General features: G+C 44.6%; 1 protein-coding gene across 2 annotated transcripts in view; it reads right to left on the bottom strand.

The window, feature by feature from the left end:
• PLEKHA7 (pleckstrin homology domain containing A7) overlaps positions 1–16,904 on the bottom strand; it is a 214,381-nt gene that overhangs the window by 42,488 nt on the left and 154,989 nt on the right. For both annotated transcript variants that reach the window (XM_012780675.2, XM_012780678.2), the window contains exon 10: positions 3,822–4,292. In XM_012780675.2, coding sequence (XP_012636129.2) covers positions 3,822–4,292 — 471 coding nt within the window. The remainder of the gene's footprint in view (positions 1–3,821; positions 4,293–16,904) is intronic.

Here is a 16,904-nt window from a genome sequence, read left to right as displayed (position 1 = left end):
TACAGTCACTATAAAAAGTCATGTTGAAATGCAGTATCATTTTTATAACCAATTACTTATGCAATAGATACTCCTCACCCTAACTTCCATATCAATCACCCAGGACTTTCACTTTCTACTCTGTTCCTTATTGCAGTGTTTCAGTCCCCTGACCCTACCCCCAACTCCCACCCCCACCTTTTTATTTTACAAGTATGCCTTACTTTAAACATGGGGTTGGGGAGAATGGAAGGCTAGAATTTCAAAACAAGCTCTTAAAATAGCTAAGATTCAAAGAGTATGTCAGTCTATCTCCTACAAGCCATATTCTAAAAGAGTTTAATGATGTGAAATATAGTATAACATGTATCTCTAAGTACTGAAAGAACAGTTAAAAATAATTCCCTGTGTAGTCTAAAGCCGAGAACACAGGATCACATTGCCGTCCAAAAAACCCTCCCTCCAATGTGCTCAGTCTAAAGAGACTAGCACAGTCTTAATTACAGGCAAAGTAGAGATAGCCATCTTCTATATTTTCAAATGGAAAATGGACGAGGTTTATTTATTAAGCAGCCAGATCTATTTATTACTTACTGTAAGACACTGCAAAGGTATCTTTAAAAAAAAAAATTGGGGAACGCAAGATGCAAAACTTTCAAGATATAAGGAATAATCAGGGACCGAGTAGATACTTTGTTCACTTAGGGACTGAGCACTTTCTTTCTTCTCACATTCTGCCTTTAATTTACTTTCATTCACTTTTTAGCCCATTAAGGTCTGCTTCCACCACTAGACTGAATTCGTTTCCTGATGTGTGCAGTGACCTCCAAAGCCAACGAACTGTTCTCCTCTACAGACCTGCTGTCTCCCCGCCCCTTAGAGAGGAACGGCTCATAAACCTAGGAAGTCCAGCGTCTCCCCAGCTACCTCTCCCCCTTTTCTTGTTGACTACCCATCCTTCAGTTCCCTGATGCACACCCCTTGCCCCCCGCAAAACTCAGGTCATTATGTGGAGCAAAATAACACAGGATATGGGCTGCCAGAAACACTTACATAGACACGTTTTATAGCCAACAACTTATAACTGCATATCAGCCACCCAGATTTTGAAAGTCCTCTCTGCACCCCAGCCACAAAGGTCTCTCAGTGGCCACACCATCTTACTGATTTCTTCCCCTCCTAACTTCGGAATTCTAGCTCTACTAAGGAGAGCATTTCAGGTTTGCTCATCTAAGCCTATCACAAGCAGGGCAGTGGAACAAAGGCCTCTGCGACTGAGCAGAAGACCAGCAGAAACCCTGAGGTTCTAGACTTTCCGTCAAGTGTACCCAGCCTTCTTGAAGGTGACACACCCAGGCAGAAGTCCTTATTTGCAGCACCTTGCCCTGCTGACTGGACTCTTTCCAACTGAAACTCTCTCCCACACAACACTCATGTTCCTCCTCCATCCCCCCACTCATCTCCTATATGGAGACTTGACTTTGGCCTAAACCTTGGGCTGGGGATCCTCAATGTTAAGACTTTGGCCCTCTGCTACTGGTCACTCTGAGCTAGGGATTCTCAACCCTGGACGCATAATAGAATCAGCAGGGGAGCAGGGGAAGGGGAAGATGTGGTTTTTAGAAACCTTGATGTCCAGGCTTCTAGCCAGACCAACAGAATCAGATTTCTGGGCACGGGACTAAGGCCTGAGTAGATGTTAAACCTCTCCAGGTGATTCCAATGTGTAGCCAAACAAGTTTTTGACTGTGGCCGCTATACCAGAATCACCTAGGGAGATTTGAAAACATACTGATGCTTTGACCTTACCCCAGACCAATTAAATCCAAATCTCTGGGAATGGGCTTCAAATGATCAAGTTGTGCAGCTAGGATGAAGAACCATGGCTCTAGGCTCTAAGCTTCCACCCTGGGTAATCTCAACTACTGCTAGGGTGTCAGTTACCACCTCGAGGGCAATGACTCCCAAATCTCTCTATGGCCTGCACTCACATTCCCTATAATCTCCTGGCCATCTCCACCTGGGCATTGCACAGGAGCCACATTCCTCATCAAGCTCACTTCTCTCTTCTATGCTGACATTGGTGCATGGCACCTACCTACTAAGCAAGCCAAATCTGAATGCTAACTCCCACTCCACTGTGGCCCTCCCCACTTTTGTGTCCAAAACAGAAATCCTGATTCCCCCCCAAACTCTTCATTAGCCTTCCCCATTCAGCAACCACCCAGTTGCTCAAGTCAACATTCTAGAGATCATCCTTGTTCCTCTCTTTTCTGCATCCTGCATATCCAATTCACTGGCAAGCTTTGCTGTTTCAACCTCCAAAATGTACCTTGAATCTGTTTATTTCTTTCTATTTCCATTGTCATCCTCCTGGGCTGTTGCAACAGCCTCCTCCCTAGGCTCCCATATTCTTCGTGAAATATTAGTTAGATCACACCACCTATCTGCTTAAAACCTTTCAGTGGTTCCCCCTATTGTTTTCTCAAATTCAAATCCCTCACCTTGGAGTATGAGGACCTGAATGAGACCACCCTGCCAACTTTCTAATCTCAATCAGCAGTGAGATCATCTTACAACCACCTACCAGGGGCCTGACCTAGCCCAGCACCAAGGAGAGCAGCTCCCCTTCCCTGGGTCCTTGAGCAGTAGCTTTCTGTATTCAATAAGACATAAAATGTGAAGAAACAGGACTGACACCTGGTCAATTCCCAGTTGGGAATGGGAAGGTATCTTAGCTACAACACAACAGGCCTTTCATTCTCCCAGTCTATTCCATAACAGTGTCTATCAGTCACTTAGGGGGTTTCCATTGTGATTTATCCACTGTCCACCCTTACAACTGCCCAGCTGGATAAGATTAAAGGGGTTTATAGCAACCCATAAATGCACAACACACCCACATACCTGGAAGCAGGCCTGGGCTATTCTTCTAGGAGCACAACCACCTCCAGAGCCCACAGCTAGAAAGTCTGGGCCTCACCAACAGGGAGAATGAAGTGTGGCATTTTAGAACATGTTATTAGGCCTGTGGCAGACTTGGTCTGAGCACTGGCACATTGACTGCGACCACTCCAGCCCCCGGGGAGCTCTCTGAATGCACATTGGCTTTGCTATCTCCTCTCTTGTCAGTGGTTTATTTTAGAAGCCTGAGGACAGTGAGGGGAATTTGTCATGTCTTCATAACGAAGACAAAACACAGTGGCTTCTGGGGACAACAGAGAAGCTGGTGACCCTGAATTCTTCGTGTTCACAAACGTGTCCTAATTAATCTAAAATTATAATAAAAAAGATAGTGCTTTGCAAACAGCAAGAGATGCATACCTTCTGAATAATTAAAAACCACTTCTTGAAGGAATGGGTGTGATAAAGCCTAATGTCAATAGTGCCTAAGCACTTCTCTATGTGCCTGGAATTAAAAATGAATCTGTATTTATTCGGGTTTCTACAAATATTTTTTAGATGCAGAGCAGCAGGAGCACAAGAGGAGAAGACCATTACCATCTACATGCTGAATGTCTCAAGGCATTCTTCCTGGGGAACAGAAAAGTGTGTGATCGAGTGACAGCTTTGGAGGCGCACAGATCGGCTTTGAACTCTGGCTTATGCCACTTATCCATGTGTCCTGGGCAGGCTCCTTCACTTCTGCCAGCCCCAGTTTCTCTGTCTAGAAATTAAGAATATCACTGCCTCCTTGCTGGCTTAGTTATGGGGATGTACATAGATAATGGAGGTACAGCGCTTAAGGCTGGCATTTACACAGCAAGTATTGGGTCAATGCCAGCAACTGTCACTACATTATCATGCCCATTATTATCAGCAATCCTGAGTCTGTTACTCACCTCCTGCCATCCCCCTTCTGGGCCTTGGCCCAGTGCTCCACCTGGGACAGGTTGCTCTTCCTCTGGCTGTGTTTTTCAGGGTTGATCCTGGGAGGAAAGGCCCGCTGGTACCCAACAGTCCCGTTCTGCTCTCCCGGGCCATATGAAGCAGGCAGCACACCATTCTTCTCAGCCCGCTGGGGCTGCGCCTGCTGGCCTCTTGGGCCACCAGGTAAATCCACAAACAAGGCATCCTCCTCGGCCGGCGAGTATGGAGATCTGGCCTTGCTCCTGTCCCGCTTGCTCTCCAGCAGGTCCCTTTGGGAACGGTACCGATCCCCCTCCTGCTCCTGCCTCTCAAAGCTGAAGAAGTCATCATGGCCATGATGAGGACAATCCCTTGAGTGTCCAGGTCCCACGCGGCCACACTCATGACAGGACTCTGTGTGGTTGGCCTGGGGAACCGCCTGCCGCTCCACCTTCTCCATGTCCCTGCAACAAACAGCAGCACATTCGGTTTGCTCCACACTGAACATGGTTTACACACATCACCTCCAGGCCTTGGTATGGACTGTTCCCTCTGCCCAGAACACCTTTCGTGCTCATGCCCTCACTCTGCCTGCCTAACTTCTACTCCTTTGAGGATCTGGTTTAAATGTCACCTCTTCCAAGAAGCCACCCCTAACACACACTTCCAGTCTAGAATGGGACTTTATGCTGACCCCATTGGCACACTAATCACACTGGATCATAACTGGGTGACCATCACTCAATCTAGCGCCAACTGGACTATGAGTTCCTTCTGGCTAGAGGCCCATCTGATCAGTCATCCTATACCCAGAACTTCTGTGCAATGACTGGTATGGAACAGGTGGTCTATAAAAATTTCTGAATGAAAGAATGAGTAAATTATACCTGTGACATTCTCATGAAGACAATTTCTGTGGTCCCATCCCACCCTGTGCTACTGATCCTGCCTTCCCGTTTTGCTACTTGTCCATCTGTGTATGTAGGGCTTGGACAGGAAGCTTCTGATCCCAGCATCTCTCCTGCTGGTGTCTGTCACAGCCCAGAGTACACCTGACAGCATAATTAACACTCTTCAGCGACGGTGAATAGAGAACAGGCATGGCAGCCCTTTTATATGACAGCTTATCAGGGAACAGCTCACACAGGAAGCCACAATAACACTGACCTAACAGTAATTCTGTGAACTAGTATTAGTCAGATTTTAGAGGTAAGGAAGCTGAGGCACAGGGAGGACTGATCATTTGTCCAAGCTCGTACAGCTGGAGTAGTGTGGAGCCCATATACTTTGGGCTCTGCTCTCTGCTGTCTCTCCATGTGTGTGTCTGGCCCCCACACACGTGAACCTGGAAACTGAAAAGGAGAATGCGGTGGGGTGGTAGGTCAGGGTGTGCACTGAGGCTACAGGATGAGCTCTGGGACATTGTGCAGGGAGCCTCTCTCAGGGCCACCTATTGCAGCTGCCTTTCTCCCTGGGACAGGGTCCTGGCTGTCTGCATCCCCATCACGTAGCACTGGGGCACACAACAGTGGCTCCACAAGCTTTGCAGGATTTATACTGGAAAGGCAGGGCACATACTCCAGCCCAGCCCAGATGGACCAGAAAAATGACCAGGGACCCTTAGATGGGGCAGCCAGTGTCTATACTCCTTAGTGAAAAGGTCACACCCTTAAAAGCTATCACTCCTCAAGTGGCCAAGCCAGAGGGGTCTTACATGCCAACATGAGAGTAATAACAGAAAAATTGGTGCATTTACAGCTCAGTGGCCAGACCCCAAGTGTGTCTGCAATAACTTCAGAACCTCAACTACTAATAATCAGCACAGATTCAGGGCAGAATCAATCCAGTCTGGAAGCTAGTTAGAATGTTGACATAAAGTGAAAATATGACTCCCAGCCCAGGGTTTGCTTCTCACTGTGTGTAGGCCTGCTGGCCTTAACTTTGGCATGGAGAACTGAGAAAAGCAATCATACTTCTCACTGTCTGTGTACCACTGATGCCCTTTCCATGGAAACCCCTAGCTTTGTGGGAAAAGAATTAATGCTTCTTTGGACCGCCTTTTACCATCACTAGAGGACATCTTTCCTCCGCACCCCTCACCCTGTATCCACTGCCCTTCTGATAAGAGCATTGCAATTTTCATTTGGGGCTCACCCTCCCCCACTCTCAATACATGTGGTTTGGGTGCTCTCACTCTACTGCTCATGTCCAGCTGTGGCTGCAAAGTCTCAGTACTTGGTTCAGGGGCTGACCAATGCAGGTCAATCAGAGTTAGCCCTGGGGCTCAGGTTGGAGCTGGTCTTAAGCTGCTGCAACTATGTGAGAAGATGCTGTTTGAGAATGAAGTCCTCACCAAGGAAAGCAGATAGAGAGAAACAGAATCCTAAAAAGCTCCTAGATCTAGCCATACCTAATCTAGATATAGCTTTGGACATTTTGGTTGTGAACCAATAAATCCCCTTTTTCATTTAAGTTAGTTTGAGTTTGGTTCCCATTACCTATACTGGAAGGGGTCCTGCCTATTATATCATTCTATAATGACATACTGAAATACTGATCTCTGAGGGCCCTTCCATCACTAACATTCAATGTGTCTATAAGCTTCAGTAGTAGGGAAATACTCAGGGGCCTAACCTGAAGAAAACGTAATTTTTACTGTAAGCTAATAAAGAGACAACTCTGTTCCACAACTCTGTACACGTGAGAGGTTTTTACCTTTGTTTTTCCTTTCATCCTTTAATCCTCCATAATCAGATCAGTGTAACCCACACTGGCAGTCTTCAAGTTGCCTAAGTTGGCCTTTATCTTCTTTACTATTTCTCAAATTCAAGAAACCACCCACAGAGGATGAACTAAGGCTGCTGCAGAGATGATTAAAGCTCTGGTTGCCCTCTGGGTCACACCTTAGCCAAGTCATTGAAGCTTTATAGCCTAGCATACTGCTTTGGTTTCACCTGCCCTGCTATTTCCAGTGGTTACTCCAATTGTGAAACCCAAGTAACTGTATCTCCTTGTTAGCCATACCCCAAAGATAAACAGCACCTTGTCATAAAAGCTAGATAGCGAAACAAATATGCCACCTATGCGTATGACATTAGAATTGAAGGAAAATGAAGAATTCTCCAGACCCAAGCATTGTGGGTGCTATGTCTCAGCCTAACCAACTATAATGTGAATTTTTCTTTCTTTACTAATCAATCACCACGTATTTACTGAGTACCTAGATAGCCCCCACTGTGACAGGCACTTGTGGGGTAAAGAAAGCAGTACAGAAAATAGCCTTTGCCTTCAAGGCCAGATGACTCTAAAGCCCTATTTAATTATGGGAACCACATTTACTACTGTTCTCATAAACAATTGACCCCCAAATCATGGAGTCTTCTAGTCTATTCCAACCTTGCTACTAATTTTATAACCATAAATGTTAGTCCTTATTGTGTGAGTACATGAGTATAAATACTCCCATATGCCAGTACTTGCTGGAGATAAAATTGTTAGGGGGATGATAAATCCTTTTCTTCCTATTAATACCAGCATTGACTACAAAACAAACTTTTAGGGGGTCGCTAAAAAAACAGTAGTCTACTTGCTACCAGGCAGTTTTCTAGCCCCTAAGACTTTGGGGTTATGAATAGCTCCTAAGTCCCATGGTTCCTGGGTCTTACATAAGACACACATTTGTGTGAAGTTAAGAAAGGTGAAAGATATGTACCCTACTCCCAGTCTTACCTGACTTAAACATTTAACTTACTAAATTATGGGATTTAAGGTCAAAAAGGTCTTCTAGTTTCCTCCCTGTCTCCTTGCATTTCCAACAATTTAACACATGACTTCTCAAATCAGGACACTTGTCACAAAAGAAATCTGCAATGCTCGATTTAGTACAACGATGGCAAAGAATGAAGCACCCCTTGGCTGTCAATGACAGTGTCACTCAGAGGACCTGGCCATGCAGAACATAGATGTTTAGCTAAGTCCATGCAAGTCTTTCCCAGGTGGGCTGCTATGCAGGTCATTGACATCTGCTATCATCGTGAACACCTGAAATCAGTGACTTTAAAAACACAGAGAATGCCTGACACTCAGTGACCATTTTAGCCTAATGTATTACTTTTTGAAAATGACAAACCCAGAGGGCATGGGGTTTAGAGCCAGTTGGACCTGGATTCAAGAACTGGCTCCACCATATGTAAGCTGGGTAACCTTAAGCAAGTGACCTCTCTGGTTTCAAGTTCCTCGTCTATAAAAATGGGACAACAGTCCCTGCCTTCTTGAGCTGTGAGGATTAAAGGAGACAATGCAGACAAAGAGCATAGCACAGTGTCTGGCATACAGTATGCCCCCAAATATAAATGTCTTGACTACCCAGTATCTAGTCTCTCCTTCTTTGCCCCAATTTTTTCAAAGCAGCTACGTACCCAGCAAAAAACCTTACATTTCCCAACCTTCCTTATAGCTGAGGGTGATATCACATAGCTCTGGCCAATAAGATATAAGCAGAAATTGCTAGGTGGGGGTCTTCCAGGAAGTCTTTAATAGACTCAGGCCAAGCTAACCCTTCTTTTCTTCCTGCCTGGAATTTAGACATTCTGCTCAATTGCAAGGTGACAAAAATAAGGATAAAAGTCATAAGCTAAATGCTGGGTACAAAGTGACAAAAAGCCCGTGTCCCTGATTGTATCATGGAGCTACTGTACCAACCTGGACTACCCACCCCTCTGGACTCCTGTATTGTGAGAGAACTAACACCCAATTTGATTATGCCACCCTAAGCTGGGTGGTTCTATTACTAGCGACCAAACAATCCCTTACTGATATAAAGGGCTAAGCTTATCACTGGCTGGGGCTGGGCCCCTCTATTTCTGGCACATCACAGAATGCTATGTGCCTGCTTAGAGCAAATTCTTATTTTCCCCTGCAAGTGGGAAGAGTGCATATCTAAGACTGGTGATAATTCTCTCTTATTTCTTTTCTTCACAAGAACTTGGATGTTAACAGATCTTACCAAGCAACTAAACACTGATTATTTTATGCTGCTTCCAAACCCTTTATCTCACCAGGCAATCAGGAACCGTATTTCCCTCTATCTTAATGCTAAACACACACCCCACACACACACACATTAAATATTAAATCTCATTCAAAAACTGAGGTGGGGCCAGGCGCGGTGGCTCACGCCTGTAATCCTAGCTCTCTGGGAGGCCGAGGCGGGCGGATTGCTCAAGGTCAGGAGTTCGAAACCAGCCTGAGCAAGAGCGAGACCCCGTCTCTACTATAAATAGAAAGAAACTAATTGGCCAACTAATATATATAGAAAAAATTAGCCGGGCATGGTGGCTCATGCCTGTAGTCCCAGCTACTTGGGAGGCTGAGACAGAAGGATCGCTTGAGCCCAGGAGTTTGAGGTTGCTGTGAGCTAGGCTGACGCCACGGCACTCACTCTAGCCTGGGCAACAAAGCGAGACTCTGTCTCAAAAAAAAAAAAAAAAAAAAAACGGAGGTGGGAAGAGGAAGGACAGCTTTTAGGGGCTTAGTTGAGTCTTGGCCTTGTTGGGAGACACAGCCCTTCTGTCATAAACCCATTGGAAGGACTCCTCCCCACTCACTTTACCTAAATGGCCAAACTAGTAGCCCAAGAACAAGGGCCAGGCCACTGATATTCCTGGGGAGTTTGATGTGAGCCAAGCCAGGTGGCACAAGTCCTGCCGCAGGAAACAAGCTCACCTGTGTTAACAGGCCCTGGGTCCTGAGCAGTGATCCCCAATCTTAGGAGTAGGGTGGGCTCAAAAGCCAGAACCCACCTTGTGCACAATCAACATAGACTTGTACAAAAGACGGGAGAGAAAGGGGCACAAAGTATCTAGATAGCCCTCAGGCAGGCTTGCTCACTTGATTTAGTTCCTAGCATGTGAGGAAGGAGATAGCTGGAGAGAAACAGGAGTCAGTTTCTTCTTTTCCCCAGAGTTAACTAGGACAGTACCCCTGGGATGTGGGTGGATATCCTGCTACCTTTCATGCTCTGCTCTACCTTAATTAACAATAGAGGGCCTCATAGTTCCGAGGACAGACATACTCCAGAATCCTCCAGGCTTCCCTCCCACGGAGACCAGCGAGGCTGCAATATGAATGAAACAGCCAGACTGCCAAGCTGAGGCTGCCTCTTGCCTCAGAACAGTGATTATTGGCAAAGCCTCTTGCAAAGTTGTAAGGCTTGACAAACTAGACCAAGAAGAGAGGGAAGCTATTCCAGATATGCTGGGTCTCCCTGCTTTGTTCATTCCTGCCTGGAGAATCCTCTTCTCTTCCTTCTATCTGGGCAAGCCGTGCTACCTTTTACAGCTCCAACCTGACCCAGTGTGAAGCTCTCACACACGCCACGCTCACTCACCTTCCATCTCCCTATGGCAGTCACAGACAAGGTCATCCACATTTTTATGGCCAGCACTTAGTTATTATTACCATATGTTGTTTAGCATAGTTATTACCATACCAATTACCATAGTTATTATTACCATATATTATTACCATATTATTACCATTATGCCCTACTGTGTGCCAGGTTTTGACGTAGACCATCTCTAATCCCTACAACAATCCTACAAGGTCAGGACTTCAAGCCCAGAGAGGCTGAGGACACTCAAATGTGAGTACCAGGTTACTTACAATAAATTGTCTCTGAAGGCTAAGGCTGCTGGTGGCAGCAGCCATCACTGCCTGAGCACTTACTAAATGCAAAACCCTGAGCTAAGTACTTTATTGCCTCTTGTTCTCATCACACAAACCCAGAGGACTGTAGATGTTATTATTCTTTCATTACAGGTACTGAAAGTGAAGCTCAGACAAATGAACCAACTTGCCCAGGATCATGCCACTAGTGACGTTAAACAGGACTCAACCCCCATCTGATATGATTCCAAAGCCCTGTGCCAGGCTGACAATGTGTCTATAAATTTCTTCTGCTAATGGTCCAAGAAGCTTGTTGAGTCTCAGGGGTTGTCCAGTTACACTTTACTCAAGGTGATCAGAGTGTGGAAGTCCAAAGATTTAGTTCTCCAAAGAGAGTGCAGATAGCCCAAAATGTATGGGCCATTTCTGAGCAGGCTGATTCCCTACATGAGCCCCAGCACAGTGTTCAGAACACTACTAGGCATCCCAAGTCCTTATCTGAACATCTTACAGGTAGAAAGTTTCATAGTTTTGTTCATCCATTCATTCACCCACCAGCCCAGCCAAACATCCATGCACTCAATGCTGATTGTAATCTCAAAAGACATAACCTTGAGCACCATTATCCCGAATGCTGAAATCCTGAAAGATAAAAATTCCTGAAGTCTAAAGTCTCTATAATCATAATCCTGAAAGATTAAAATCCAAAATATTGAAATTCTAAAAGCCAGATTTGGTATTGGGGAAGCCAAATATCATTCCTTCTTACTGTATTCTTTACAACACAATGGAACATTTCACAATGTGAAATTGTTCCCTTGCAAAAAGGCTGTGGTAAGTTAAATGTATGAGGCTATTTAATGGTGAAAGATAAAAGTTTACAAGCTAATTATTGTTGGTGCCACAAAAGAAGAAAATCACTTAATTGCAATGGCCGAGCAATAATCAGACTTTCAAATGGACCGTGTATACTTACAAAATTTGTAGACCACAGCCACTTTCCAAACAGAAGTGCAGTGGGTGTTGCAAAAATCACAGAAGTGAAAATGCAAGCAAAAAACACAAGAAATCTCCCCTGCCAAATTATTCAACCGTATACGACTTCTGCTCCTTCACACATAGCGCCAATTCGCTATGCTACGTATTTCTTCTTCGTATCCAATACCGGAAGTATAAATGGTGTAAAGACTTAGAGAGTTCTAATTCCTTTTATGCGTTTTTTACAAATTTGACTCCATGAAAGTGCATTATCACAATGCTGACTTTGTGTGTAAGCATTGTGTATGCACATAAAAATGCTGAAACTTTCTCAATAAATGAAGAGATGGCTTTTTTGTATATCTGCATTTATGAAAGGTAAAATTTCTTGAGATCTCAGCTCTTTGGGTGACTGCATATGTGGATTGTGTCTTTCAGGATTATGACCCAAACCCCCATGCACCCATTCATTAACTGAACACTTACTATGTGCCAAGCACTGATAATGAGAACTATGTAGGTCTCATCTTTCAAGGAGCTTCAAGTGTGGGAGGGGTGACAGTGAGAAAGTAGGCCAATATAAATTCAACATGAATGATCTATGATTAAGCAATGACAGAGTACTAAAAGCAGGGGCATCTAACATACTGAACAGTCAAGGAAAGAGGAAATGACCTATGACCTACACCTACGCTAAGACCTAAAGGACGTGTTAGACTTGGTAAGGGTGAGAGGGCAAGGGAAGCAGATGAGCAAAGCCTGGAAGGATCCTGGTGCCTAAGAGAGGGACCTCTATCTACCTCTCGGATCTCATCACAAGTCTATTCTTTCCCTTGCTCACTTTGATTCAGCCACACTTGAAGCTCATTCTTGCCTCAGGGCATCTGTACATGCCATTCCCTCTGCCTAGAACACTATTCCTCAAAATATTGCAGATCTGACATTCTTATATAAATGAAGCCTCACCTCCACATCATCTTATAGAGACCTTCCCTGACCACCAACAAAAGTAGTTATTCCCCATCCCCTAGTCCCACCTTATCCCATTATCCTTACTGCCTTTGTGCATAGATCATGATACAAACTGTCACAGTGACTTACTGTTTGCCTGTTTATATACTATCTTCTCCCTCCACCCTTCCAGAATGTAAGCAGTATGGGATGCTGCCTCTCTCTTTGAACGTTGCTGTATTCTCAACGTCTTTAACAGTGGTTTGATCCACAATATGCCCTCAATAAATATTTCTAGAATAAAAGATTAAATGGATGAATGTATGAACACATGTACCAATTCAAGTTGCTGAAAGAAGTTACAATATAGGCTAGGTGCAGTGGCTCATGCCCTCAATCCTAGCACTCTGGGATGCCAAGGTGGGAGGATTGCTTGAGCTCAGCAGTTCTGAGACCAGCCTGAGCAAGAGCGAGACCCTGTCTCTACTAAAAATAGAAAATATGAGCCAGGTGTGGTGGCACGCACTTGTAGTCCCAGCTACTCGGGAGGCTGAGGCAGGAGGATCATTTAAGCCCAGGAGTTTAAGGTTGCTGTGAGCTATGATGACACCACTGCACTCTAGCCCAGGTGACAGGGTGAGACTCTGTTTCACAGAGTCTCAAAAGTTCACAAAAGTTCAGTATAGTCAGGGCATAAAGACACAAAAGTTCAGTACAGACACAAGACAAAAAAGACACAAAAGTTCAGTATAGTCGGGGCATAAAGACACAAAAGTTCAGTACAGACACAAAACAAAAAAGACACAAAAGTTCAGTATAGTCGGGGCATAAAGAATGGGCAATGGCAAGGGATGAACCAAAGGTGTCTATAGGCAGCAGGCCCATGCAGGGCTTCAAAAGCTTTGTTAAGGAAATTGAATTTTACTCTGAAAGTGACTAGACTATAAGTTCCTTTAGTCCAAAGACAGGTCTATAGTTACACAAAAGAGCAGAGAGGTTTTGAAACTGAGAAAAGAGATGAGTTGTCTTCTGATACTCACTTTTGTCTGAGTTGTTAGTTTTGTGAGCTGTAAATGCAAACTGCCCTCCTTGCTTAGTGCTTTAGTTTGTTAGGACAACGCATCATCCTTTGACACGGATGAAAAAGCAGTCCAGTGGGGGAAGGTGGGAAGACAGATTTCACAGAGGGTGCAGGGAATCAAAAACCAGAGTCTGGCCAGTGGAAGAACATGGAAATGGGGGAGAAAAAGTGATGAAGGGAAATGGAGAGCAGGCCCCACCAGCAGTGCCTGTTGCCCTCACGACACAAGGCATGGGGCGTCAAGAATACTGGCATGAATGTCTATCAAGGGACTCTGAAGCCCGTGTAGCTGCCGAGAGGAGAAAGGTCAGAGGTGCACCAAAGGCTCTCAACTCTGCTCCTGGGTCAGAGCAAGGTGGGAAGAAGCTGGGGAGGTGGGAGCTACAGAGCAGGCTGAGGGCTGGGGCTGCAGGGAGCCTGGGCTGATGAACCCCAAGTCATACTGCTAGGAGATGAGCATATTCTGGCAAGGGAGAGAAGGCAATTTGCTCACAGGAAACTCATCATTAATGTGATTCAGAGGATTCGTGATGAAACTGGAAGAGGGTAAGAGAAAAGGGCTGATAATATTATCAAAGCAAACTGTACAGGAGCCAACATATTTGATATGGAGCACCTACTATGTCTCAGGCATTGTGCTAAGTAAACACTTTATAATTCATTTATTTGATTTAATCTTTGTAACAACCCTATGAACTAAGGAAAAAAATGAGGTTTAAAAAGCCTATATAATTTACACAAGATAACCCAGCTAGAAAGTAGTAGAGCTGGGATTTGAACCTAGGTCTATCTGACTTCAGAGACTAAGCTCTGTGAGGGGGTACTTAAGGGAAAAGAAATAGCTATGGTAGTAAGTCAGGGGTAAATCAGCTGGCCTGGACATTGGTTGTTGGTATTGCCTTTACCCCATCCCGACAAGTCATTTCTTAGTTCTCTGCCCATGGTCCTCTGCCCATAGCCCTAACGTTTCCTTGGGAGCTAACTTTCAGTCCCCATGGCCTGAGTAGGGCTCCACCTCTGGTTTTCAAAAGTGAAGCATGTGTCTCAGGCCTGTGCCAATCAGCATGGTGCATTCCCTGGCCATAGCAGATAGTTTAGGGTATAAACGTGGTCTAAGCCTGTCTCATCAGAATGAATCTGGAAAAGACTCTGGCTCTTTCCTACTGGACTTTAACCTTGATGACATGAGTCTAAGACCACTGCAGCTATCTTGCCACCAGATCTTAGATGTCCCAAGGATCTCCACTGCAGCTCAAGACTGAATTCAGCCCATAGGTGGGCAGAACCTAGAGCCTAAAAGAATGATTTATAATGACAATGTCTGAGCCTTCGACCAAGTTGTTTCTAAGATCTGTCTTGAACTTTTCAGTGACATGAACCAATAAACTCCCACCTTTTTAAGGTAAATTTGTCTGCATTTTCTGTCACCTGCAATCAAGAGTCCTAATATAGGCTGGCTGCAGTGGCTAATGCCTATAATCCCAACACCTTGGGGGGCCAAGGTGGGAGGATTGCTTGAGCCGACGAGTTCAAGACCAACCTGGGTAACATAGTGAGACCCTACAAAAAAACAGAAAAATTCACCAGGCATAGTGGCATGTGCCTGTAGTTCCAGCTACTCAGGAGGCTGAGGCAGGAGGATCTCATGAGCCTACGAGTTTGAGGCTACAGTGAGCTATGATGATGCCACTGTACCCTAGCCTGGGCAACACAGTGAGACCCTATCTCAAAAACAAAAAGAAAAAAAAGAGAAAAGAGTCCTAATATATAACACCATTCATAAAGAAAGCATCTGCCTGTGTGAATAAGGATGGAAGCATCTGAGTGAGAATTACAGAGGGCGAGAACAAAATGCTACTCTGGGGGCCACCCACTTACAGAGATGGAGGTCTTCCAATGCAGATCACCAACCTGGAGGAGAGGCAAGATTTAGCCCTGCCTGATGAATAATTTTAACTAACCAAATGTCTGAACATCTTATTCTGGAAAAACAGAACATTTAATAAGTGTGTATTTGCTTGGACGACAATTTCAGCTCTCAGAAAGTTAAGAGGAAATGCTATTATGTCTTTCTTGTGACTTGGATGGTAGAACAGGCTGGTTTCTTTTGTAAAAAAATGGAAGAAATCTTGGTCAAACCTGATCATGTGGTTTTAAGAGTTTATTAAGATCATATTAAGAATAAATGTCAAAAAAATTTCAGAGAAAAGCCAGAGACAACATAATGGCCTGAGACCAGGCAAAGGGAAGGAGCCCTTCCCCAACCAAAATCTGATAACTAAAAAATAACCAAATCTCTGCTAGCTAATTAATCCTAATGGTTCTAGGCAGACATCATTTATCAATCACAGCATTTTTTTTCCTGTAAAGTCCAATTTCATTGTCAAATTCTCTTTTACCCAGTACCCTAGTCAGCCACAATGAATTCAGCAAAGTTGGGACAGAGGAAGAAACCATTTGACATCTCTGCTGTAACAACAGGGAACTTGTAGAGCTCAAATTATAAAAGGATATGTAAAAGAAATGCAAGGTGGTGCACAAAATTAAGCACAAATCACAGTGGAATGGGCCCACATGAATGATGGCAAAAAGGGTAAAGTCTAGAAGGAGCTAAGGTTTATTTATTTAAAGCAAAACAAAACAAAAACAAAATTTCTGTTTTCATAAGAATTAAAATATAGGATGGAAGGGCTTTAAAAAAGATGAGACATAGGTATCTCTGCTTGGGGAAGATGGCCCAGCATTAACAGAGAAAGCTGAATTCTTCAACTTCTGGACTTATTTCCATGTCTTCATCAAGAAGAATGATCTTCACCAGGAAAAGGAGAAACACCTTGGTTAAGAGAGACTGAAAGTCCAAGATGGGGAGGAAGAATGGAAAGCCCCAGCCTCCCGTAGCTGTGCCTCAGGGACCCAAAGGGAACTTGGAGACAGGCTCAAAGAACCTCTTGGGTGATCTCTGAGAGATCAAAGGAAACAGGGAAAAGGGGCCAGAATACGAGGGACTGGCAAACAGCATCCCGGGTCAGCCGTCAGCAACATGACAGGCAGTCTGTAGCAGATTTTCAGCATGCAAGACCTTTCTTGACTGCCCTCCCCCTCAAAATCTGGTGCTCCAAGCTTGTCCCTTTCACCACACACAAGAAGAAATAAGAAGTACACGAATGCCAGTTTCCATGGCTATAGATCCCATATAGTCATTTCACCCTTCCAGGCCTTAGAGTTTCTGTTTTTCTTTTATTAAGAGACAGGGTCTTACTCTATTACACAGGCTGAAGTACAGTGGTGTCATTATAGCTCACAGCAGCCACAAATTCCTAGGCTCACATGATCCTCCCAAGTAACTGGAACTATAGGCACATGCCACCACACCTGGCTAATTTTTTGAAAAAGATTTTTT

Source organism: Microcebus murinus, chromosome 4, assembly GCF_040939455.1.
Source record: "Microcebus murinus isolate Inina chromosome 4, M.murinus_Inina_mat1.0, whole genome shotgun sequence".
Classification (NCBI taxonomy): Eukaryota; Metazoa; Chordata; class Mammalia; order Primates; family Cheirogaleidae; genus Microcebus; species Microcebus murinus.
This window is presented reverse-complemented; position numbering and strand designations above follow the sequence as displayed.